The sequence below is a fragment of the Solea senegalensis genome, linkage group LG2, assembly GCF_019176455.1.
Source record: "Solea senegalensis isolate Sse05_10M linkage group LG2, IFAPA_SoseM_1, whole genome shotgun sequence".
NCBI lineage: Eukaryota > Metazoa > Chordata > Actinopteri > Pleuronectiformes > Soleidae > Solea > Solea senegalensis.
In genome coordinates this window covers 15,870,034-15,894,148 of record NC_058022.1, presented here as the reverse complement: position 1 = coordinate 15,894,148, position 24,115 = coordinate 15,870,034, and the positions used below count along the sequence as shown (strand labels likewise).

At 40.5% G+C, this 24,115-nt stretch overlaps 1 protein-coding gene across 7 annotated transcripts in view; it reads left to right on the top strand.

Annotated features, from left to right (window-relative positions):
* LOC122765198 (obg-like ATPase 1) overlaps window positions 1-23,207 on the top strand; it is a 48,693-nt gene extending 25,486 nt beyond the window's left edge. For 3 of the 7 annotated variants that reach the window (XM_044019331.1, XM_044019332.1, XM_044019337.1), the window contains 6 exons: window positions 1,747-1,827; window positions 2,154-2,251; window positions 13,084-13,224; window positions 13,777-13,873; window positions 17,223-17,345; window positions 22,774-23,207. In XM_044019331.1, the coding sequence (XP_043875266.1) occupies window positions 1,747-1,827; window positions 2,154-2,251; window positions 13,084-13,224; window positions 13,777-13,873; window positions 17,223-17,345; window positions 22,774-22,875 (642 nt within the window). In that variant the 3' untranslated portion in view covers window positions 22,876-23,207. Of the gene's footprint in view, window positions 1-1,746; window positions 1,828-2,153; window positions 2,252-13,083; window positions 13,225-13,776; window positions 13,874-14,039; window positions 14,825-17,222; window positions 17,346-22,773 lie in introns of those variants that run through there. The other 4 variants (XM_044019333.1, XM_044019334.1, XM_044019336.1 and 1 more) reach the window with 4 other exon arrangements.
* The last annotated feature ends 908 nt before the right edge of the window (window positions 23,208-24,115 follow it).

Genomic DNA, 24,115 nt, shown 5'->3' with positions numbered 1-24,115 from the left:
AATCTAAATCATTGCTTTTTGCTCTCATTTTGTTCTCATTAAAATTTGGAATTAAAATATGAAGTATTGTGAGAAATGTAGGCTGTGTAGGAAATATACAGTGCATTGTCATGCTCAATAGAACTGTTAGCTCGAGAGCACAATTAATAAAAAAGAAAAGAAAAAGGCATTAAGTTTAAAATGTCCAAAACACATTGTGTCAGTAACAGTTGCTACTGACTCAGTGTGTTTTGAATAACGATCACATGGATGAATGAGGATCTACACAGGGACGACTGCAGACTGACCTCACTGTTGTGAATAATTGTGACTTTGTGGGTGATCAGGAATTTTCATTTATTGTAAAATAGTATACTGTATTATGGATCTGCTATCAAGCAAAACTTTTTACCTTTTTCTTTGTGCTAAATTTATTTGCATGCTGAGGCACGAGTGTTCATATGTATGCATTGTTTATAAAGATTTAAATCAATTTTGCTGGTGCTGTGTTTACATGAACAGCGTTTCATTGCTTTTGTGGGAATGAATCCTCAAAATCCCTATCCTTACAAAACAATAATAAGAAGCCGGCCCACCAGCGGCGCTTCATGGTTGCAGGCGTATGTGTTTGACCCCTGTGGGACCTATATGCCTTTTATTAACACCTGCCTGTTAGAGGAACACCACACGGTGGCTGCGAGCTGATGAGGGAAACCTGGAGCGGGTTCGGTCTGTGTCACCGGCCGTTTGCTGTTTCCATTTCACAGATGATTAATCTCTCTGTGAAGACTTGGGCCGGCGCGGGCGGAGTGTATGCAGCTCTTCCTGCGCTCTCTCCCGCTGGCTGCACTCTGGCTGCCTGACTAAAAGGCCTTTAGAATTCCTGTGGAGAGAGATGTGCAGAGAGTGAATGCAGCTGGCTGGGGGTCAGTGTGTGGAGCTTTTTCTGCCATTGTGTAATTGAGGCTCTGGCAGGATTTTTTCCTCAGTTCTTTCAAAAGGGAGTATGATTGTGAAGTGCTGCAAGGGTTTGGGGAGGGAAAAGGAGGTAGGGGGAGTGTTGCAGGGGGTGGGGGAGTTTTTATATGAAGGGGGAGGTCAAGTTGACAGGAACAAAAAGAATGTGTTCCGCTAATTTCGGTGGGGCTGGATCAACAATAATAGGCTCAATTTCTTTATTACAAATTTTATAACTACCTCCCACCCTTTTCCCCACCCTTTTCCGCTCCAAGATCCTGTCAAGACCCAGTCCTGCCTGTGGTCTCAACCCACAAGTACCGACATCATGAATGTAACAGACATAGCTGGAAATGTTCAATATTTTCTCCACAGGAAACAGTGAATAATTTCTTCTGCAGCTCACTAGTGCTAATTCAGTATGACTACATTCTGCAAAGTGCTCGAAGGAAGGTCCAACAATTTACACCAAACTAACCAACTTCCAATTAGTTCCCCCGCACTATCCAATTTTATCTTTCTCTTTTCATTAAACAGTCCCGATGGAATATTGATGTGTAAAACTGTGACACTTTAAGCGAGACACCCCAGAAGGCATTTTGTCATGATTTAAAGGAGGGAAGGGGGCCTTGTGCACACTATCCCTGTCAAAGCCAGGCCACTCCTGCTTTAATGCGAACACAGCCATTGTTCATTTTGGCATCAGGATGCCATGCATTTAGGAAATAATTACCCCATACCCTGCTGGGTTTATATTCTTTTTCATCTCCTTTAATGGCTTCTTGTTCATTCTCTTTTAACCCCAAACAGGACGTTATGTGCAAAATCAAGAGCTGGGTAGTGGATGAAAAGAAAAATATCCGCTACAATCACGATTGGAATGACAAGGAGGTAGGTCTTCAAAGTTACAGTAACATTTCATTAATGTATATTTATCTGACCTCAAAGTGTACAACTGTTGTTCACCCCACTGTGTTTTACAGCAATGTGTCTTTCGTGTCGATCACACACACTCATATTACGCAGTCTTGTCACTTCTATTTTGATCTAACTTGTGCACACATTAATGACATTTGACTGTGCTGATCTTGATTTAAAGGCCTTATAGTCACTCCCCACAGAGGACTACACACTAGACCTCAAATACATTTCTATCCTCAAAGGCTCCTTTGCAAAGTTTGAATTCTCAGTACATGCCTTGTGTGTCTTAACCACAGATCGAAGTGTTGAACAAATACTTGTTTTTGACATCCAAACCAATGATTTACCTTGTTAACCTCTCTGAGAAAGACTACGTCAGGAGGAAAAACAAATGGTAAGTGCTTCAAAGACGTGTTGCATCTATTAATCATCACCGAAGAGCTTTTGGTGTTACACTCTAATTTCTACAAACTTTCAGCTTGTAGTTCAGCAGTGAAAAGCACGTGTGCATGCGTGTGCATATACGTATACGCACTGTGTGCATATGCACTGGGCTGTGAGAAGTGTTTGTTTTGGTTTGCATGGTTGATCTACTGACTGCAGTCTCACGCTGACAGAAATGGTCATATCTTTGAGGTGGCACAAAGTGAGCTATAACACAACATCCAGCCCTACAAACCTCAGCCAGCCTCCGCACTCTGAAGTTCATTAAGCACATACTCGCATATGGTCTCAATTTTCCATCAAAATTTCTCATTTCCATATGATATCAAAGAGAGCAAGGGCTTTAAATGACACAACAAATATGTTCTTTCAAAGCCAAACAAATAATTAGTATCATGTGGGGACTGCAAATAGCTTATATTTATACGCCTTAGACATTTTTTTTTGGAATACTTTTCTTTGTTGCTTAAGAAGGATCATGAGCTTCACTTTACAGAAATTTACAGACAACTGGGACTTTTATGTATGTATGTTCAATCAGTATAAGGAAATGGTAGCTAATATGGACATATGTTTTACTCTTTCACATTATGTTCAGTGATTTGGAAATAGGAAAATGTATTTGTATAGCACATGTATATTAGTGCTGCCAGTTAAATGTGTTATTAACAGCGTTAACGCAATCCCATTTTAACGCCGTCAATGTTTTTGACGTTCTTTTTGGCCTAGCGAACTTTGTAGTTTTCTTCACATGCCGTTGCAACGACTAGCATCACACAACACCACACCGAAGCTAGACCAGAAACAAAACAACAGGCACGCTGCACACACTTGTTTGGGCTTTTCGAGCCGGCCGAAGAGTAGTAGGCTAAAGTTCCATTTTCAGTGGATGGTGAGCGCTGTGCGCTTCTCCGTCTCCAAGCGGGCTCTCCGTTTCCAACGCAGCCTGGATCATTTCTCGACGCACTTCCCACATCTTAGTAAAGATTTATGCAGTGTTACCAACCAAGCTGGCAGACCCCTGAACCGTAGAAAGGAGACCACCAAAGACCGCTAGGTCCTTTAGCTCGGATTAGCTTGTTATGGCAACAACACATTAAACCGCGGGACTCGTTGAAGAACGGCACTGCAGGGTGATACACAGCCTCTCTTATTATTGTGCAGCTCTCACAATAAGAGGAATAACTCAAAATATGCAGGGTGACAGGGATATCGTCTCAATAAAAAAAAACATTTGCTCAAAGCAAGCCGATCCACTTTTCTATGTTGATAAGAGCATTAAAATGAGAAAAAATAATGGGACAAAAAATCAATCACATTTAGAATAGATAAAAATGTTAAAAATAGTTAACTATGACATTAATGTGATTAATCGCGTTTAAGTATTTTAATCGTTTGACAGCACCAAGTAGTCATACAAATTAAAACAATCAAGTACAAGGATTAGTCAATGAGAGGACGTAAATGATAATAAAATATAACATAAAAGAAAAATAGAGTAAAATAAAAAAAATCAGCCAAATGCTTGTTTAAATAAAACCTATATGCACTTTTTGCCTTGAAGATAAAACACTGTTTATAAGTGCGAACTGAATGAGGATGGGCTTTTAATGCACATACATTTCTTCATTGTGTTTTTGACTCTCTATATGTTCCCCTTCTGTGTTATAAGCACTTTTTAAAGTAACGTTGTCACTGGGCCACAAAAAGAGATGATCTCAAAACCTGGTGTTAGACATCTATTATATCTGAAAGGGCTACTTTTCCCCACTACAGCCGTTTTCTCAATAATATCAACTTGTGGAACGTTATCACACTTTTCCAATTGCCCTCTAGGCTTGCGGTGTCAGTTCTTACAACATTTGTTTTCAGTGCTTTACTTGGCAGCATTGTATTACAAGAGAAGTTGTTTACCCTATGACTGTTTGCTAAAATCTTCCTGACACGAACGTAAGACTGTCAGGCGAGGGGAGGAGGGAGAGAACTCATAAATCAAATGATTCATGGTATGTGGAACATCCGTCATCAGAAGGAAAAGAGGAGCGCTTTTTTTTCAGGTTCTTGAGTGTGCGCTTGCTTGTGTGTGTTTAACTCTCTGAAATGCAATAAATCTCGGCGCGTTTTTAAACAGGCAAACAGTAGTGCTCATGTGTCCCGAGGGCTCCCCGATGAACAATGCTGACATCAAAGTGTTGATGTTTGACAAGTGATGAGTCACTTCCCTTGTCCAGAGAGGAGCTCACACCTGTATGGAGATGATTACAGGTAGATCTAGTTGGCCCTAATTGTACAATAAATGCTGCTCTCAGCCCTAATGGCAGCTAGTCTGCAGCAGAGACGCCAGACTGCCATTTGGCTGTCGCCATGCCCCCGTGTTTTTCCACCAGCACAGTTGAGATGATGATACGGTTAAGGTCTATTCAAAGCAAACAGCAAGACAAATTGCAATTTCAGCTTTAATGTGTAGAGGAAAAGAAGACGAATCCTATGAGGCAAATAAGCCAATTTTATCAGTGTCTCTCAGGACACCCATTCAGGCTATTTCACAGCTGTAGTACTTGTGTTTTGCTGTTAAATATTTGCTGTATTCTGTTGAGTGCATGCTGCCATTCAGGCTTTCGGGGGATGGTGTTTATTTTAGCAACATGTTCTGCCTAATATTATTTTGACCTTGTTATGTGTGAAGGCAATTGCTTTTTATATATATATATAACTTTTATTGACACTTTGTATCAGGCTCTTGAGACAATTTGGGAACCAATGTTGTTTTGTCAAACACACATGGGCAATTACAGGAGTTTTATCAGACTTTTTGAGCCTCCAAAAACGGTTCATTGTTAGCCGAGATCATCCTCTCTGGATATGGGAGCCACATACCAAGCTGCCCTTGTTTAGACAAGAATACACAGTATTAGCTTTAGCAAGCCATCATTAATGGAGGGATCAGACGAGGAGCAAGGCCTCCTTTCATCCCCAGGTTCTCTGCTGGAGACAGTACATCATTTACTGTTGAGAGGAGCACATGGCTCCAATCCTATACAGTGTATGTGTATAAGAATGCGTACATGTGCACGTTTGAAGTCTGTTTCAGAGGCGACTCCATGCTCATTTGGATGCTGGTGTAATTGCGGTGCAGAGATCAAAGGCACGCTGGCCGAGTGATGTTCCAGAGGAGACTTTACCACACAGCCCTCTTCTCTGTGCGGACGTGGCCGCCTGCTGCTCACCGCTCCCCTCTCCCCTCTAGCCATGCACTGCCCCCTGCACATCCCCGCTCGTAAAAAATGATTAAGGCTGCATTTGTCATGTGTTTATTACTGAGAGGCATTGCATGATAGGGAATGGCATCTACAAGAGTCTATCGAGAGGCTTTCTCCTCTTTCCTCGGCGTCGGTGAGCTGCCTGGAAGGCTCACATACGCCGCAGTTTGTGTGTTAGAGAGGGTCATTTGTGCACAGCTGATGATGGCTGTCCAGTGTTAATGTGGTCTCACTTGTTATTTGAAATACTGTTTATTAAGCTTGTGGCCTCATCATCTTTATTTACCTCTGTTTCTTTTAATATGCTTGATATCAGATAATTGTTAATCCTCTGCAGAGAAGTAATCGCACACAGTCCCATTTTGAAATGGCAAAAAAAAGAGAGATGCAGTCGAGAGTACTCCAGCTATGCGGTGACATTTTTCGTTCTTGTCATTTCTGGATTCTTTCCCCTCTTTTGGACAATGTGCATTAAAGTAAATTGGTGCCTCTTAAGTAGATGTGTTGACCTTTGAGGAAACTAGCAAGTGTGTCTGTGAGTGCCTCTGCAGTGTGTGTTCTCCTGGTGAGTGTAAGAACTGCAGGGTACCATTTCCTGAAGCTATATATATATATATATATATATATATATATATATATACATATACGTATACATACACCCACAAATACATTCACTGATTTCTATAATAATTCTCACTTTTATTAATTAACTATGAAGAACATGACAGCTTGTGTTTGGTTAGCAAGTGGTTTGTATCAGGGCTTGACTCACATTATTTGTTGTATGTTAAAAGTATAAAGCCAGGAATATTCAATGTAAGGTCAGTAAGTAAATGGTTCTATGATGTTGTGTTGTTTGTGTACACAGATCCTGACCTATTTATTCCTCTGTTATAGAACTCCACCTCCACTTTATTGCAATGTACATGGTCACTACTCACTACTATATAAAGACCATTTTGCTGCCATACTTGCAGATTAAATGTGTATCAAACTATGGACTGTTTGAAAACTATGGTGAATGTATTTATAGTACTTAAAAAGATGAGTCAGGAAGGATGAGTGAGAACTTACAGCAGGGAAATCTCATACTGCTTTTGGCCTGTAGGCGGAGCTTTGACAATTAAAGTAGAGCTCTGACAGGAATTTTCAGTGTGTCACTTGTGGACTTGAGATCATATACATACCTCCCAAGCGCTCTCCAAATATGGAGAAAAGAGACTTCATTTGCAGCTCTAATGTTGACATGTATTTTGTTAACCCCCCGTTTTTGTTTTTGTTTTGAAGAATCCCAGTAATAAGTTAAACATGTTTTTTTTTTTTCTTCTCTCTCTCTGATCATTTTGACAAACAGCCAGCCTTTTCTGAGCACCCATCAACACTTACAGACAGAGGGAAAACAGAGATGGTGTTTGGGGCGGGGGGTGTGTGGGGGGTGGGGGCATTATGCTTCAGTGAAAGCCACTCCATGAAAGCAGTCACTGCAGCCCACTTCAGCTACTCCAAACCATAATTCCCATAAACACAACTGAAACTTTATTGAGTGCAAAACCACTGGCTCCATCCAAGATTTTAGCAACTACTATCTAGGGAGTTAGTGTTCACTTTTCAAAGTGGTGTGGGAGATATATGATCACTTGCTCCTTGTAGTTTTGTGCACAGTCGTCCACTCTCTCCTTGTGTAGTGTGGGATCCTGACAAACACTTTCCCATGCTACGATGTGTACCCTACTGCCCGCGCTCGCTCTTAATGGACGCCTTCAGCTAGTTTTCAATGAGAGAAAACAACAGGAGAGGTTGTATAGTAAAACGGAAACAGATGGCGCTTATAAAGTCCTTTCGGTCCAGTCGGCCTGGTTTTTGACTGTCCCGAGTCCAGATAATGAAAGGACTTTGTTGACATGTCACATCTCACCCTGTTGTCTTTGTAGTGTCTGGGTGGTGAGGACACATCACTGTTGTTGTAACTAATGAGACAGACCCTAAATTTAAGAGACCATGACGGAAACTTTTCCTCTCTGCTCTCATTTGTTCTTTTTTGACCCTGCAAGAAATCTGTTTGCTGTACAAAATCTAAGACAGATTGTCACTTCTCCCCATTTATCAGGCCCAAGCCCAAGGACACTTGAGTCTCCTGCAGTTTGTAATGTATGTGGATACTGTACCTCCATGGCAGCACAACATACTTGCTTTCTTCTGAGGGCGCCGTGGGATTTTTTTCCCCCTGTAAAGCCCGTAGCCTGGCACTGGCGACATAAAAAGAAATGTGAGTTTCAAGTCCGTCTAATGATACATTTTGATAGCTTTGACTTTGTTGAGCTGTGCTTTTTATTATCTTTGTGATGAGGTTAAGACCGAATACACATGCATGCCACAGTAGTGGCCTGCAGCCTTGGCAGCTCTAATGAGACAAATAAATGAATTTAGTGTTGCCACATACAGCTCCTGAATGCTTATTATCAGGATTATTGTTGAACTGTTGTGAATGAAGAGGGGGGGGGAGGCGATGGAAGGGGGCATGATTGGCTGATGTTACATATGTCCTTGATTACCTTCCTTCTGCTTTTATTCTAATAAGTGGCATTCTTTGTACTCCCTAGGACAGCTAGACAGTCTGACACACGATGAGAATAAATATTGCATGTGGTAGACATTAAGCTGTCATCCTGGAAAAAAAGAAGAGATGGAGAAATCCGTGTGGCATTCTTCAGTGCTACACTTTGCCTGCTCTTGTCACAATTGTCACATCTTGATGACTCCCCCACTCTACCCCAGCCCCCTTATTTTCTCTCGCCCAGTCAACTGCTGTAAATGACAGCACAGATACCCCATATAGAGCATTATTTTTGGTGATGCAGAATGTACTCCTCTGGGTTACTCTTTGAATTGCTGATGTTTTTTTCACACCATGGACTTAAACAAAGCCTTATGATAATGTGCTCAAAACAACCATCGTAAATTAAAAAAAAAAATCAGTAATGGTGCTTTGTTAGAGCTTCATCTATCATGTGCATACATTACACACACATGATTCTTCTTTGAAAAAAAATAGGTGTAGGTATCAAAGACAAGAAAGTTGTTCAAGAAAGCTTGTTACCAGCACATCCTTGAGGTTTGTTTGAGGTATGATGTGAGATGATGCTTTTAATTAAAGCTGCTCCCATTGTGCCTGCACCATGTTCTGTTTCCCTCATCTCATGATTACTTTGAAGACTGAAAGATGTTGACAGTATTGGCCATGTTGCATGTGTGTGCATGTGTGTGTGTGTGAGTGTGTGTGTGTGTGTCAGATCTCCCTCCTTCTCAGTGACTGATATGTAATGCCTTTCCATCCGGCCACGGCCGCAGGGAGCAGAGAGCGCGTCTGCACTCTTGTTGCTCAGGAGCCCACCATTGGGAGGATGAAAAGCTTCCCACAGAGTCCCAGACATCCCAGCCTCAAAAGCCACCATGAGCTCATACCTCTCATTTCTGTCTCCCTTCATAGAGGAAGGAAAGAGGAGGGGGTTAGTGTGCGTCCTGTGCCGCCACATCCTAACTTCCTAGGATGCTTGTCCCTGCAACCTAGGGGCAGCAAAACAGAGGGGACCATGGGTTTATTATTACTTGATGAGTGTGCTGCCTGGTGCGAGAGCCAGCAGCTACCAGGATATCTGTGAATTGGCTCAGTAAAGTAAAATCCCGGTGAAGCCATGCGTGAATTGTGAAGTCATTGGCGTTCCAAAAACAAAACAAGTTGGTGAAGAAAAAAAAACCGCAGCATAGCCATCAGTTAGGATGTTACAGTGGTTACTATTTTGCATCTTTGACTTCATTTTAGATGACATGATTGATGAAATAAATGTTATTGAGTGTAAGGATCACAACAAGCATTAATGCTACCGGCTATGCTAGTGGCTGGAAAAGGTGGAAATGCTGCATCTCTGACAAAAAAACAAAATGTGTGTGTTCAACTTGGCCTTCCCTTCCCACTGATGCCGATCAGAGGCAAAGACCTGTTCAAACCTGCAGGATTAAACAGGTTTTCTTGACCAGCACACATGGCTGTTTAGCATGGGTTCAGGTGCTGGGTCCTCTACCTATTGGCTGTAGGTAGTGGATTATTCCTCAGGTCCTTCACTATGCAATTGCATCTGAAAGGAACATTCAAACTAAAGGAGATTGCCTGCCTTTTACAGGCTTAACTGACTAAGCGCTCATAATAAAGCCAACCTGTATGAATGCGTGTCAGACGCAGTCCCAGGTCATTGTCTCAGGTAGCTGCCCCTGTACTTTGGAAGCGCCCATTGTTTCACCCTCCCGAGCCATTTAAGCAGATCAAAGCTATGACAAAGCCCAGGGAAGCCCCGGGCAAGTGGAAACACAGGAATTACCCCTTCAGGATTCCCACACAAAAAACAAATAGACTAGTGGCCCCCTGTGGGACCTCTCCATTCAGAGGCAGTCTGTTGTGGAAGCTCCAGTTGTTTTGTTTGTAATATCACGCTATATTGTGCTTTAAATTACATGTATTGTGAATACAACGGGCATAAAATCTATAGATAAAAAAAGACAAATAACATGACAACTGCTTTTCTTGATGTCAGATAAACAGACCAACACAGAATTGCATTGTGGCACTTTTAATATTTCTGGTTTGTTAACATATACTAAAATTATCAATGCATAAATGTTTTATATTTATATAAATATATATGTGTATATATATATATATATATGTATAAACTATTTCCGTCTTTGTATCGAGAGCAGTGGGGGGAGCACAAACACACGGCTTGTTCCTTGGACTTGTTTGAGCTTCAGGCTGGTGAATGAGTAGCAGAAATAATGTCCCTGTCACCCTTAATCACATTAAAACGTGGTTAACATTTAATTTTTCCCACTTGATATGCAAAAATTTCCAGCTGATTTGCAGCAAAGGCCATTGGAATTCCATTATAAAAAGAATAAAAATTTCAGGCATCATTTGTTCAGAGAGGGATATCAGGACCAGAAAGTGCTGAATCTTTCTATTAACTGAGCAGTGAGAGATGTGCACTTAATGCTGGGACATTAAAGGAGACTGACATGTCACGGACAAACACACACTCACAAACACTCACAGACACACACGTCTTATTTTTGTGTAGCCTAGATTTGTAATAATACTAATAACAATTTCTACTGGTTGTTTGACTATTGACTACTATACAGAATAATTACATGGCATTGAAAAGAAATTGTAAACGGGCCTTGTATTTTCTCTGTAATGCTGATATCCACTTCATAATTCAGAATTTGATAATTGACACGAGGACAAGACAAAAGTATTTGCGACATGTGTTACATAAACATTTGCGCCCAATTTACACGAAAAGTCTTGCAAATAATTGGAAAGGACATAAATACAAATTGCAAAGCGGCAGCAGTGATGTTGACAGGATTGGTTTTGGGAGTCGTGTTGACGGAGCATCAAGGCTCTTAATTGACAGTGCTTTGTTTCTGGAGTTTAGAGAAGGGGGTGTTTCATGTTCCGATGGCAAGGTGTTTGTCTGGTCCTGTGTCACTCAGTGCAAGGACCCAGAGAACCCCGGTGCTCATTTGCAGCTCACGTTCTGTGTCTCGGCTTCACATTATTAAAATCATCCCTCAGCTTTCTACCAAGAGCCTCTTTGTTACTTGGCTAGCTTGGCTCGGCTCTGTCAAGTCTTCACCAATTACAGTCTCAGGTACAATGGTCTATTCAAAGGATCGCAGCCCTTGACTGGTGTGGAGAGAGTGATTTGTGAATCATTATTCAGCCGCCTGTAGCGAACGCAATACCTGAGGAATGCAAATAACGTGCCACCAAATAGACAGCTGTGCTGCTAAAAGTGACAAACTACAGCTGTTATTATCTCAGATTGGATTTTTTCCCCTCTCGGAGCGCCTGCCATCGCCTGTGTTTTCAGGTTTTTTGGCTTTGACTAAATGCGTTTTATTTTCCTGTCCTTTGTTGGTGAGACACTGGCTGCCACGAACATCAACTCAGCATACACAGTGCAGTGTGAGCAGAAAGGGAAAATATTAGGTTACGGCTCTTAATAGATGTGCATCTGAACAGACAGACAAACTGGCATATGAGGCATTTCAAATTTACCCTGTAGCTTGTTGTGCAAAACATCCAATCAAAGCCAAACTGTGATCTTCCTGCACCCGTTACTCTGTCATATATTGTATATTGATAATCGTTAGGTAGGGGCAGTGATATGGTGCTGTAGGTGATAAAGTACTGACATTGTTATTGGAATAGATGTGGTATTGAGGTGGTCGGGTCCCTCCCAGTCTTTGATTGTTATGGGCTTTAAACAGGAAACTAGGATTACAGATAATGATGGGGACCCCTCTGAATCAATCCAGCCCAGGAGCCTGTCAGGGCTGCCGTGTGAAAATGGATTTGTGTGATTTTGTTCTTTAAAACCTGTTCAATCCCAGCCTGAGAGCTTGTGGGGCTAATCTCATAATTGTCCTAACCACCTTATATTGTTCTGACTCTAAGTTACCATTAAGTGTAAGGATATCTTTGTCCTGCGATGTCAGGTGTCCTGCTGGACTGGAAGACAAAAAACAAAACAAAAAAACTAAGTGTTAAGGGAATTTAAGAGACATATATTAGCAGCTGTATTTCCTCCACTTAGCAGGTGAATGATTTTCAGTTTTTTTTTGTCTTTCTCTTTTTAAAACCAGGCAAAACCGCAATGCTGTGGTTGATGTGAGCTGTGGTGTGAAGAAAGAAAAAAAGAAACCATTATTTATGCTCCTCTGCTTCAATATGTTTTTGCAATCTAATTTCACTTAAGACCCCCACAACCCTCCTGTGCGGGATAAAGCGGTAGAAGATGAATGAATGAATGAATGAATAATTTCACCCAAATATTCATGTAATCTACATTTACATAGGGCCACATAACACCATTGGCCAGCACTGCTGCCTTGCAGCAAAAAAGACCCAGGTTTACGACCCAGTCCAAACCAGAGGTTAACTTTCATCTCTGTGTTGGCCCTGCGATGGACTAATCTGTCCAGATTATACCCCGACCTTTGCCCTATGTCAGCTGGGATTGGCTGTAGTGGCCCTCATGACCCTCATATGGAGAATAAAGCAGTAGGGAAAGAATTCATGTGCATTAAGAACATCCTTAGATCATAATTCAGCATATCGTGCATGCAGGCATCGGAAAACATTAAACTGTCAAATAAAAAAAAGCACTTATAGCTATACTTTTGAAACATTTTGCTCAAGTTATGAAGAGATCAGTGTTGATTGTGCTCTTTGCAAAGAGTCAAATCAAACATTTAGCCGGAAACTTCTGTGGCAATAAAGTCAAACTCTCTGAACAAAATTCTTCGTTTGGAGTGCAGTCTCCTGCAAACACTCATATGTTCAGCTGCTTTCATGAATATTCATGCACCAGCAGATAACAAATACTTTGGTGTTAATTAAGCTCTCTGACTAGTTTTGCGGCTGCTGGTGTCTCTCTCTCTCTTTTTTCTTTTTTACTAGGTTGGTGAAAATCAAGGAGTGGGTGGATAGTCATGACCCCGGAGCATTGGTCATCCCCTTCAGTGGCGGCCTGGAGAATCAGCTACAGGACAAGAGTGAAGAGGAGAAGGAGAAGTACTGCACAGAGCACAAGACGCAGAGGTTAATTAGCATTCAGTCTCCCCACACTTTATTATCAGCTGTGTCCTCCATGCACTCCTTTAATTGCATGTGCTGATAGAATAATAAATGGCAGAGTAATTACCATTATAAAGCAAAGGATCCCTCTTCTTACTGAACAACTCAGTCAAAGGGTTTTCCTCTAAATTAAGTTTTTAACTGTCATCTGTCATCTGTAGGTATAATTATAACTTGGGCATTTTGAGTTTATTGTTCTTGTGTGAAAACCTCTATGGAGAGAAAAATTGTGACAGCAGAATCCCCCTCCCCCCTCCGAGCAGAACGAGGCATCGCGTTAAATTCTTAAAAATGCTAAATGAGTCCACGAGCTTTGTAATTAATCAAAGAAACCATTGGAGAGTTGAATGTCCTACGTGAAATGAAGTGACCCATCTTGTTCACTTAATGAGTTTATATGGGAATGAATGGGGCCTTGCCACTGAGGTGAACTCTGTCGAGGCATCAGTGGCAGTAAAGAATATATAAACAAACAGTTCATACCCGATGACTCAAGCTGAATTCTCTCCCCACCAGCGCTCTGAGCAAGATCATCAAGGCAGGCTACGCTGCCCTGCAGCTGGAGTACTTCTTCACTGCTGGACCAGATGAGGTCCGTGCATGGACCGTTCGGGTAAGAGCCAGCTGGCTGCTGTGCATGTACATGAGAGAGTGGGGGTGTGTATCACGTGTACACACACACATACACACAAAGCGATACGCACAGTGTTCCATGTTCCACCCTGCTGGCACCCTCACTGATATCACACACTCTCAACTTTGTCATGGTTGTGCTTTAGCTAGTCATTACAGGCCAAGGATAACTTCAATTACTGGTGAGCTGCTGAACAGTGAAAGTGGGGGCTACATTGATTGAGGAGGGCAACAATTGATTTTGCCCATTACGTCCATGAGAATGTTTCCATCCTGTGCAGATCTGCCTGCCCTCCTCCTGCCACTGGAGATAAGGAGCCTGTGCATTGTGCCTGCCTAATCTGTGTGACAGAGGTTGTCTGTGCCAAAATTGATGTCGCTTTTCATTCGACTGTTTGTGGGCCTTGCTGGGAGCTCCTCCTCCCCGTGTGTCTCAGTTTACTGAGCGCAGCCCGCCAAGACCTTTGTGCAACGCGATCACAGGACTTACATCAATACAGATGGCGAAAATTAAGCACAGATATGATAAGGTACTTGACCAGTCATATTTTGTGTCCAAGAAGGTGGTTTCAACTTTCTAGATGAATCTGCCAAAATGTTTTAACCGTATCTGTGTTTTATCCACTTTGAATCTGTGTTATGGGGACATCTCCAAACGCCCAAAAAAAACAACCAATATGCTTTTTCGGGGCAAACAATGATGCCATTATCCCACCTCCGTCTTGGACTTGCATTCACTGTTGCTTATCTTTGTCGTCGCCGTCTTGCTCTTCTAGTATTTGGAATTTAGTTGGGCTATTTGCTTTATTTTGTTAGTTGTCTTGCTTCTTTCTTTCTCAGTTTCTGTTATTGCACACATTGTAATGTATTCTTGTTCGAATAAAGATTTATTGACAAAAAAAAGTTTTCTACACTGCGCATGACACTCAACGTCTTCTTCTCTGGTTTCGGTGTATTTCTGTAGCAGTGCTACAGCGCCACGTACAGGCCTGGCATATGTACTGGAGCGTACATATGTCAGTGTTTAGCGTCGTTTTGGGAGGATTTTCACTGTGGATGAAGACGTTTCCTGAAACAATGTTTCCAGAAAACGTCTTGAAACAAAAAAAAACAGGATTGTTTACATTCACTTACATTTCTTCTAGTGAGTTATCTTATCTACTTACATTATTACATTACATTACATTACATTACATTACATTACATTATATTTTAAGTAATAAATAGAACATCCAACAAGAAAAAGAATAATCAATAAAATCAACTGTGTTAAAAAAAAAAAAAAGATTATAGTGTTACTGGAATCAAAATAAACAGACCAGGCCTATCTGGTTTAACCTGTGATGTGTAATATATTTTGAGGGTGATGATTTCTGTTGCCCAAAAAAAAACTGATTTGCACCCTGCATTTAACAGAATGTGGATCAAGGAATTGTATTTTTAAATCAAAATTGTTATAAAACTAAACACCTTCTATCCCATAAACATCAGTGAAAAGGCAATGTTTCATTCAATGTCCTAATTTTTACTAATAAAACAGTCAAGAAATATCTCAGAATATCTCATAATATATATTCAAAACCATTGATGAATAGGGAAAAAAGAAACACTGTCATGTACACTGTCAAGTTTGTTAAGATAAACCACAATGTTTGTTCTTTTTGAAGATCATTTGAGGTGGTTTTGCTTTTACAAGATGGTTTAGAAAAAACAATAAGTCACGGCAGCAAGAGATCAGATATAAACCAAACCATTTCAGGTCCACAGCATGAGCCTCATAATGCCTGCACACGGGATGCCCCACATTGGTACTTATTAAATGTTATAGCAGCGTATCAAACAACTCTCTTGGTTATTTTGCCAGTGACTTCAAAACAATAACACTAAACCTCCAGTCCTGCTGATAAATGTATGGCTGCAGATGTTGAACTCATCTTATAAAATTTATATTATTTATAAAATTATAAAAACAGACTTTTAAAAATATTTTTTAGCCCAGAGGGAAAGGTGAGCTCACTCCCTCCCTCAAACACAAGATACATTACATTTAAGTCAAATGGAATCACCGGGTTGAGGCATACATTCATCCCCGTCTGACTGATGCCCTTGCTTTTTACAAAAAGAAAAGTCTCAAAACACTTCAAAAGCCTCCTCTAAAACATGCTTGTCCTACTCAACATAACTGATTACAGCCAGCCTTGATTGTATGTGAGGGGCATTTAGTCAGGTAAGCATCAGTGAGTAACTATATTAAGCCAATACATCTTGCATTGTAAAAACTACACTCAGTAATGTCGTGTTCGTAAGTCCTTTAACATGGTTTATTAGGCAGCCTCGAGGTGACCATTATCAATCAGCCTGCTCTGCATAGCTCTTAACTAGGACAATGTGGATCCCTTGTAATGCACCATATGAAAAAAAAAATCCTCCCTTAATCTATTTTTCTCCAGATAGACAAACCTTGATGCTGATTAATGGTAGTTAAACTCACAAGCACTCCGTCAGTGAGATTGCAAAGAGATGGTAATGTATTAGAGTCATTAAATACACATCATTCTTTTGGCATGAAATATGTTGACCCCAACCTGATTATTTACATAATTAAAACTGCTCAACAGTTCCTGAGCACAGAGCTGCAGAGCAGAGAGAGGGAGCCAGCAGGTCGACAGGCAGGACTCATAAGGATACACATGCAGCAGCCATGTCACTTATTTGGGTCATTTGTCATTTCAGTCCAGCTTTATTTTAGTGCATATAAATTGCACATTTTATCAAGCAGTAGTTGGGTCTTGTAAAGAGGATTCGCAGTAGAATTGATTTATTTATACTTGTGAAATTTGATTAGAATAACTGCATGCTGATTTACAGATACCCACCTCTATAACACTGAAATAGAAATTAAATGTTTTGATTTGAATTACCAAATTAGTAGTATCACAATAGTGAGGCCTGGCGCAGTGAGGTCTGTATCACCCTGGCCTTTCACTGCAACACCAGGTCTTCTTGCTGTCAAGACCAGAGAGCCGAGCAGCGACCCACAATAAGGCAAGATTGCTTGGACAGAAATCAATACAACCACGGAATGGGAATCAGGAGGCATTGATAGCAGTTGCTGGGTCCTTATCTGTGTCCAGGCTGCTCTAGCAGGGCACGGCCGAGTGGAAAACTATCCAGAAATCAGGTCTGAGGCAAGAATACCCCCGACTGAAAACACCCTGGAGTGATGCTCGCAACACTATCACCCTATCAAACACCATGTCGCTCGCATGCTGTAATCCATCTTCTCCTAAACAATTCATTTGTCCTCTCTTTCCCCTTCCCTGTGACAGAAAGGAACTAAGGCTCCACAGGCTGCGGGCAAGATCCACACAGACTTTGAGAAGGGCTTCATTATGGCGGAAGTAATGAAATTCCAGGATTTTAAAGAGGAAGGCAGCGAGAACTCTGTCAAGGTGAGCAGTCAGGGTGCCAGAGCAGATGAGGGGAAGTCTCCTGTGATCAGTGGAGCTGACAGTCACCACATAGATCTGACTGCAAACTGCTACTCACCTTTACTCAGGGGAAGAAATTACTGCACATACTCTAGCACCACTCCTGACAAGCCAGCTGATTCTGGCTCTAAACACTGCCACTCTGCTCCAGCTGTGCATATCTTTATCACAATGTGTCTTAACTGGCTGATAGTAGCTCTGTGCAGCTTAGCACAGCTGCTCAGAGGTAACATTTCTTCTCCTCACCAGGCATTTATCAGATCTATAGAGCGAGCGCTGTTAGCTTACAGCTCTCTACTGCCAAATGCCCCAGCCACTGAAGCCGTGTGACAGTGATATAAAGCGGCACGTTAAATAAAGTGTGAAATTCCTCTTATGAGAGTTGTTTCATGGGTGTGAGGCACATAAATGTGACTTGCGTATCTCATTTCTATTATAGCCAGTGTTTGTTTTGACCTTTTAAATGGGTTGTGGGCACAATCTTGTCAAAAATAATATCAGATTTTATGTGCAAGTTTACACATTTCTTTGCGTGGTTTAAGTAAGGCATTCACTCATTAACCTGAAATAATAATGAATGAATGAATTTATTTTGAGCTGTGTAAAATAAAACATGTATGAAAACATGCATGCAAATGAAAGACAAATAATTAAACAAAATAAAAACAAAACAAAAAATAAACAATTAAAACAAATTGTGTATTGCATAGTGCATGTTAGAAAGGAGTGGGAAGATATATATTATATATATATTATATATAACAGTACCACTATATACAACCCAAATAAAAACGTGCTAGTTCCACAAATTCACCTCCTTTCAAATTATAACTTTTTTATGTTCTTTCTATTACCATTTTCTGTATGAATTCTACAGATTTAATTTTATGTTAATCAACACTGTAGAATGCCATTCACATGAACTTGTTTTTAGAATACATTTCCTTATTGCATACATTTTAACTTGTTGAGTTAAAGGTCCAGTTACCCACTCTCTCTATGGTCTCCTCCTCCTGGGTTTATGTAGGTGGAGGTGTTCTTTGTGTCATAAGCCTCCACTTTTGTTTAGCCTGCTATGAAAACATATGCAAAACAAGACTTGACTAAACTAAATAAATTTAATAAAGTATTTATGGGTAGAATATTCATTTTCTAACAATACACCCTCCTAAATGTTACACGCACCTTTAAGTAAATGAAAAGCGGAAGTTAATCTTGCTACAGTACGTGTGGCGTTTCTGAGCAGCAGCTCTTTAAGCTATGCTGTCACAATATCCCACTATCACCTCCACCAACTCCATAAACATTCAGATCTCTTCACTATTCAAGTCTTTTTTCTTTCTTTCTTTCTTTCTTTTTTTAAATAAGCATTTAATATTTAATGCAGCAGCAGTGTATTGTCCACACCCTTCATAGGCGGCAAACAGGGGATGAAATGTGGTGGTCTCTCAGGGGTTTGGCCATTGTTATCTGAGGTTCAGATCTGAGTGTCAGGTCCTTACTGCATGCTCTCTTACTAATCCCTTTTTGAGCCTCATAAGAACATGGAGCATTTCTGACTGTGGCATTAAGGTCTGTGCTATTTAATGCCAGTTGTGGGAATAGGCTGTCTGAATGGGGCCAGTGTACGAGGATATCACATTATTAGTAATCATATCTGCTTAAGCCAAGCTTGCTGCTCCAGATGGCTGCTTTCAAGTGCAAATGAACCAGTTAGACATGTCTGGTTTAATACATACTCAGGAATCACAAATAGCCATTGATTTTCTTCCCCGTCTCCCTCTCCATCCAGTGTTTCTGCTGGTATTGAGCTTGGATTAAATGGTCTCCTGAGCCTTTAAAGGGACATTGATTCCTCTAATTAATTGTGCGCTGTGCAGAACCAGAATGCATAAACCTGTCTGTATTAGCACTTCAAGTCAATTATTTTGAGATTGCCGGGACAGAGAACAAACACTTACTGTATACAAAAGAAATGGTAGAACTTATTTTGTTTCCTTGAGAAGTTTGCAATAATCAAAGACTTATAAACATTGTGTGCTTGTGTACTGAAAACTGAAATGAGAGGATTATTTTGCTCAGTGGGATTTCAGGCGCCCGTGTGTGTATGTTTGTGCGGGTATTGCTAATGATGTGGGGACCTAAAACTGTTTATACAGTCACATTATGGGGACTTGTCTTCCTTGTGGGGACAAAATCAAGTCCCCACAATGTAAATGACTACATTTTAAGGTGAAGATATGTTTTAAGGTTAGGTTGAGGTTAGGGTTAGGGTCAGGGTTAGGATTAGGCCAGTAGTAATTGTGGTTAAGGTTAGAGTAAGTCACCAGGAATTAATGTAAGTCAATGCAGTGTCCCCTCAAGTCATGAATGTCCAACATGCATATGTCCGTGTGCGTGTGTGTGTGTGTGTGGGTGTGTACAACAATGGAAACAAGACAAGATACAAGACACACTTTGTCAAAAGGATCTTTAATGAAAGATTCTCTGCATACACTTACTGTATGTGTGAAATTGAAGCAATAATAAATGACAGGCCAATAATAACATAATCTGAAACCTGACGACTTTGAAGCTTTGACCCCGAATCACCTTTTGCTATTAAAAAGGGAGCCACTGCGCTGCTGCCACCGGGATTGTTTGAGAGAGAGGATTTGTATTCACGCAGAAGATGGAAACAGGTGCAGTACCTAGCCGATCTATTCTGGAAGCGATAGATATGTGAATATCTGCGCCCCTTCTACAGGAGCATCAAAAATGGACTCAAGTAAAGCAAAACCTTAGTCCTGGAGATATAGTAATGATCGTTGATGACTCTGCACCAAGAAACCCATGGGTCTTGGGTCAAGTCATCCAAACTGTTCCAGATGCAAAGGGCTTGTTCACAGAGTGCTGGTCAAAACAAAATCAAGCACTCAGGAAAGACCCGTTGAAAAGCTCTGTTTCGTTTATGAAATGGACTCATAAAATTTCAATAAGACCTATTGAAATGTATACAAAAGGGGGGTACATGTATTGCATATGTATATTGCAGGTGCCTCCTTGCTATTTTTGTGTAGGTAGCCTTACTGTCTCCCAGTTAGTGGCCGGGAAATGTAGGAGCCAGTATTGCGTGTAATTTTGTACAGTTAAAGTAGTTAAGTGTTGGCCTTAAGCCTTTGATTAAATATTCTTGCAAGGAAAGGAATGTGGCTTTGTTGACTTTTGATGTTATTTGATAAAAGGTACTGTGGACACTTCGATATCTTTGACTGCTACGATAGAGAGGGATATCTTTGACTGCTACGATAGAGAGGGATTGGGAGATATGTACTGGAAAACATCTAGCAGTTTTGTAGGTTGGTCATCATTCACGACCTGGACTATTAAGGGTGGTTTCCTCGGTGTGAGTATTTGCTCCAGGAGAAAAGACACTCTCAGGTGCAAGAGCTTTGGTTTTCTCAAACCTCTCTCCTTTCAAACTGTTGGGGGTAACCCTCGGGCACTGTTTGCTGAAATGTATTTAACAAAAGCAAAAAATATAGGCGTCACCAGTGGAACATAGGCAACATTAGACAAGACTAAATAAAATCCTTGAATCTTTTGACTACTTTTTGTTATTTTGAAGAGTGAACATTTAAAGCACAAATAGGAACATCAAATTGTATTAATTAACGTGCTGCAAAACATCAGCAATCAAGTTTGTAGTGAGTGAGTCAGTGAGTGAATTAATGTTTTTTTGGTTGTGAAAGGTCACACAAAGCCTCACTTGAAGTCACTGAGCTTCTTGATGAGTGTGGTGACATGAGGATTTACTTATCTTCCCACTCTACTTGCTCTGTACCATCCCATGGCTTACCTTTTGTGCCTCTCTCAGGATTAATGTCAATTCAGGCTCTGAAAAACAATGTATAACAACAACTGGTATCAATTTATGAATGAGATATAACAAAATACTGAACTATATGACATGTTTCACAAAGTACCTTAACAATTATCAAAAACAATAATGCAAGTGTAGTGTCAGCCCTAACAATTTTAGTAGAGATGGCATAAATATTTGCAGATGTTGTTCCACTGTCACAGGCACCAGTGATTATCACACGATTTTTGTAATACTAAAAATAATAATAGTAAGAATCAAGTGTCGTTTTGAGGTAAAATATGTGCAAAAATGCTTCTGAATTCCAGTGAGCAAACAGCGTCATGTTGATACTGTAGATTAAAACTGTTGTAGGAGACAGCTAGCCCAAGTAAAACAGATCTTTGATTTGTCTGTGTCATTGGACCTAAAAGACGATAGACTAAACTATCTTACTGTGCTGTCATGTGCTAATTTAAGCTAACACTGCTGTTACAAAATTGTGCTAAAAGACTTAATTATGTCTTTTACTTTCTCAGCAAGAATAGTGTATGCAATTTTGAATACTGTGATAGTTTACTGCATATTACAAAAGGCTGAGCAGGTTAAACTCTGGCTACACAGTAATACAGTGAAATACTGTTCACCTTTCACTGTACATTTACATCAACGTTTTACAGTGTAGTTTTAATGATTAGTGCAGGATTACTTGTTACAGTGTTATTTGTGAACAGTTTAAATTAATTAACCGTTGGCCTTAAGCCTTTGATTTAAAATTCTTGCAAGGAAAGGGAATGTAGCTTTGTGGACCTTTGATATGTTCAGTAGATAAAAGGTACCATGGACACTTTGATATCTTTGACGGCTATGATAGATAGAGAGATGGGTACTGGAAAATATCTAGCAATTTTGTAGGTGGACATGCCCATTATTAGCTGTACTGGGTTTGGTGCAAAAAGGTTTAATGAACGTCAGGTCACGCTATGTTACGTTAGTTTACGTTATATTACTGTTAAATCAATACATCGTCATTCACGACCTGGAACATCAAGGGAATATTTCTATGTGTTGTTGATCCGAAAGAAGCTTGGATATATGTGGATGGAAATGTAATCTGGATGTACGGCAAGTGGAAATAAAAGTGCAAACCCTTCACATGACGCTTTCTTGCCTTGCTGATTGATGAATTAAAATGGTATACCTATGAGTCAAGCCCTTAGGAACCTACCAACAGCTTTTTGGTGCCACTGGAATTAAGTGTACGTTCGCCACTGTAATAGGGCTAAGGTTGGAGTAGTTCCCCAGTCATTGTAATGTCTTTTGAAGTCATGGAAACTGCACAATGTGTCTGCGTGTGTTTGGAGAGAGTAATACATTTACAGTAAAGTAATTAATGAAGGCAATTCAATAGATCAGAAGTGAATCCCACATGACTGTTTCTTTTTAGATTTGTGCAAATGCATGTAATGCTTTACTATGCCTCCCACAATGTCATGATTGTTTTACGGTTGTTCGACTCTTAATTCTCTTTTCTTTGTTACCTTACAGGCAGCTGGGAAATATAGACAACAGGGACGAAACTACACTGTTGAGGACGGAGACATCATCTTTTTTAAATTCAACACACCAAATGCACCAAAGAAAAAGTGACATAAGAACAATCCCTTTGCTTACATAACTGACTGCATTGTTACCCCCCCATTCTGTAGGATCGCATCCCTCCTCGTGTGCCAAAGCACAGGTTCAGTAAACTCTGACAGCTTTGCTATTTAAGATCAGGATCGGCCCCCACTCCAAATTGTAGCAGCATTTGAAGGAGCATATTACTCTCCAGATACTTCATTAATCTCCATCACGGGTGCCAGCACTGACACAGCTGACAGCGGGGACAATGCCACCTGCTCCTCTCCCCCTTCTGCAGATAATGCATGTTTTACAGTAGCCCAGATGTCTACACTCAATAAAACATTTGACAAAACCAGTCTGTGTGTGTTTAGGGATGTCTGTATTGAGTTGGAAGCTGCATGGGGATGGTGATAGCGGTCCTGCCGACCACTGATTAGAGAATTAAAAGACACAGCTGACATTGACTGTAGCAGAGAGGGGACAATTATAATTAAATCTGTTAAGTGATGCTGATTTTAGAAGGTCACATGCTGGATGCAGGTGTTTCGGCCAAAATAATTGGTCATTTTAAATTGCTATTTGTAAAGCTGTGAAGAAAACCTTTCATTTACATACTTTATTGAATTTATGATTGATGAATATCCTTCCTTTCACTGTTCAGCTCCCAGCTACAATCTCTAAAGATTGACAAAAAAATAGCACATTTGTAATGTTTACAGTTTTCCTACTCACACCCCTCAACCATGGCAAAATAAACACCTAAAAAGATAAAAGAAATATTCATCCAACTAGAGTTTCACCAAAAAGTCCGAATTTTTTGATATTTTGTATTGTATGAAATAGAAGTTGACACAATCCACAGGCACAACCAGAAAACGATTCCTGTTGTCTGAAGTACCGTTTTTCTCGCCCCTATACTTTGTGTGTAAGTGTTTGTGAAGCGTTTATGCTGATGGAATTGTATGGCTGCAGCCACAGTGCTCCAAAATAAGATTGTATTCTCCATGGGACTCCCAACAAAGAGCTGTAGATCAGCAGTGCTTTTGCTGAATATCTTGTAACCATTAGGATTGCAGAGAACAAAATGGCCTTTTGATGGGAACAAAAAGATTGAATAAAAATGGTCATTTCACAGAGATAGTATTGCATATCCAACTTTTTGAATGGGATATTTTATGGAGCTGAGCTTGTGCCAGCACCAGAAAGCACAGTGTTTGTCATGGAAATAAGGTGGATTATAGTTTTTAAGGTATGAGATCAGTGG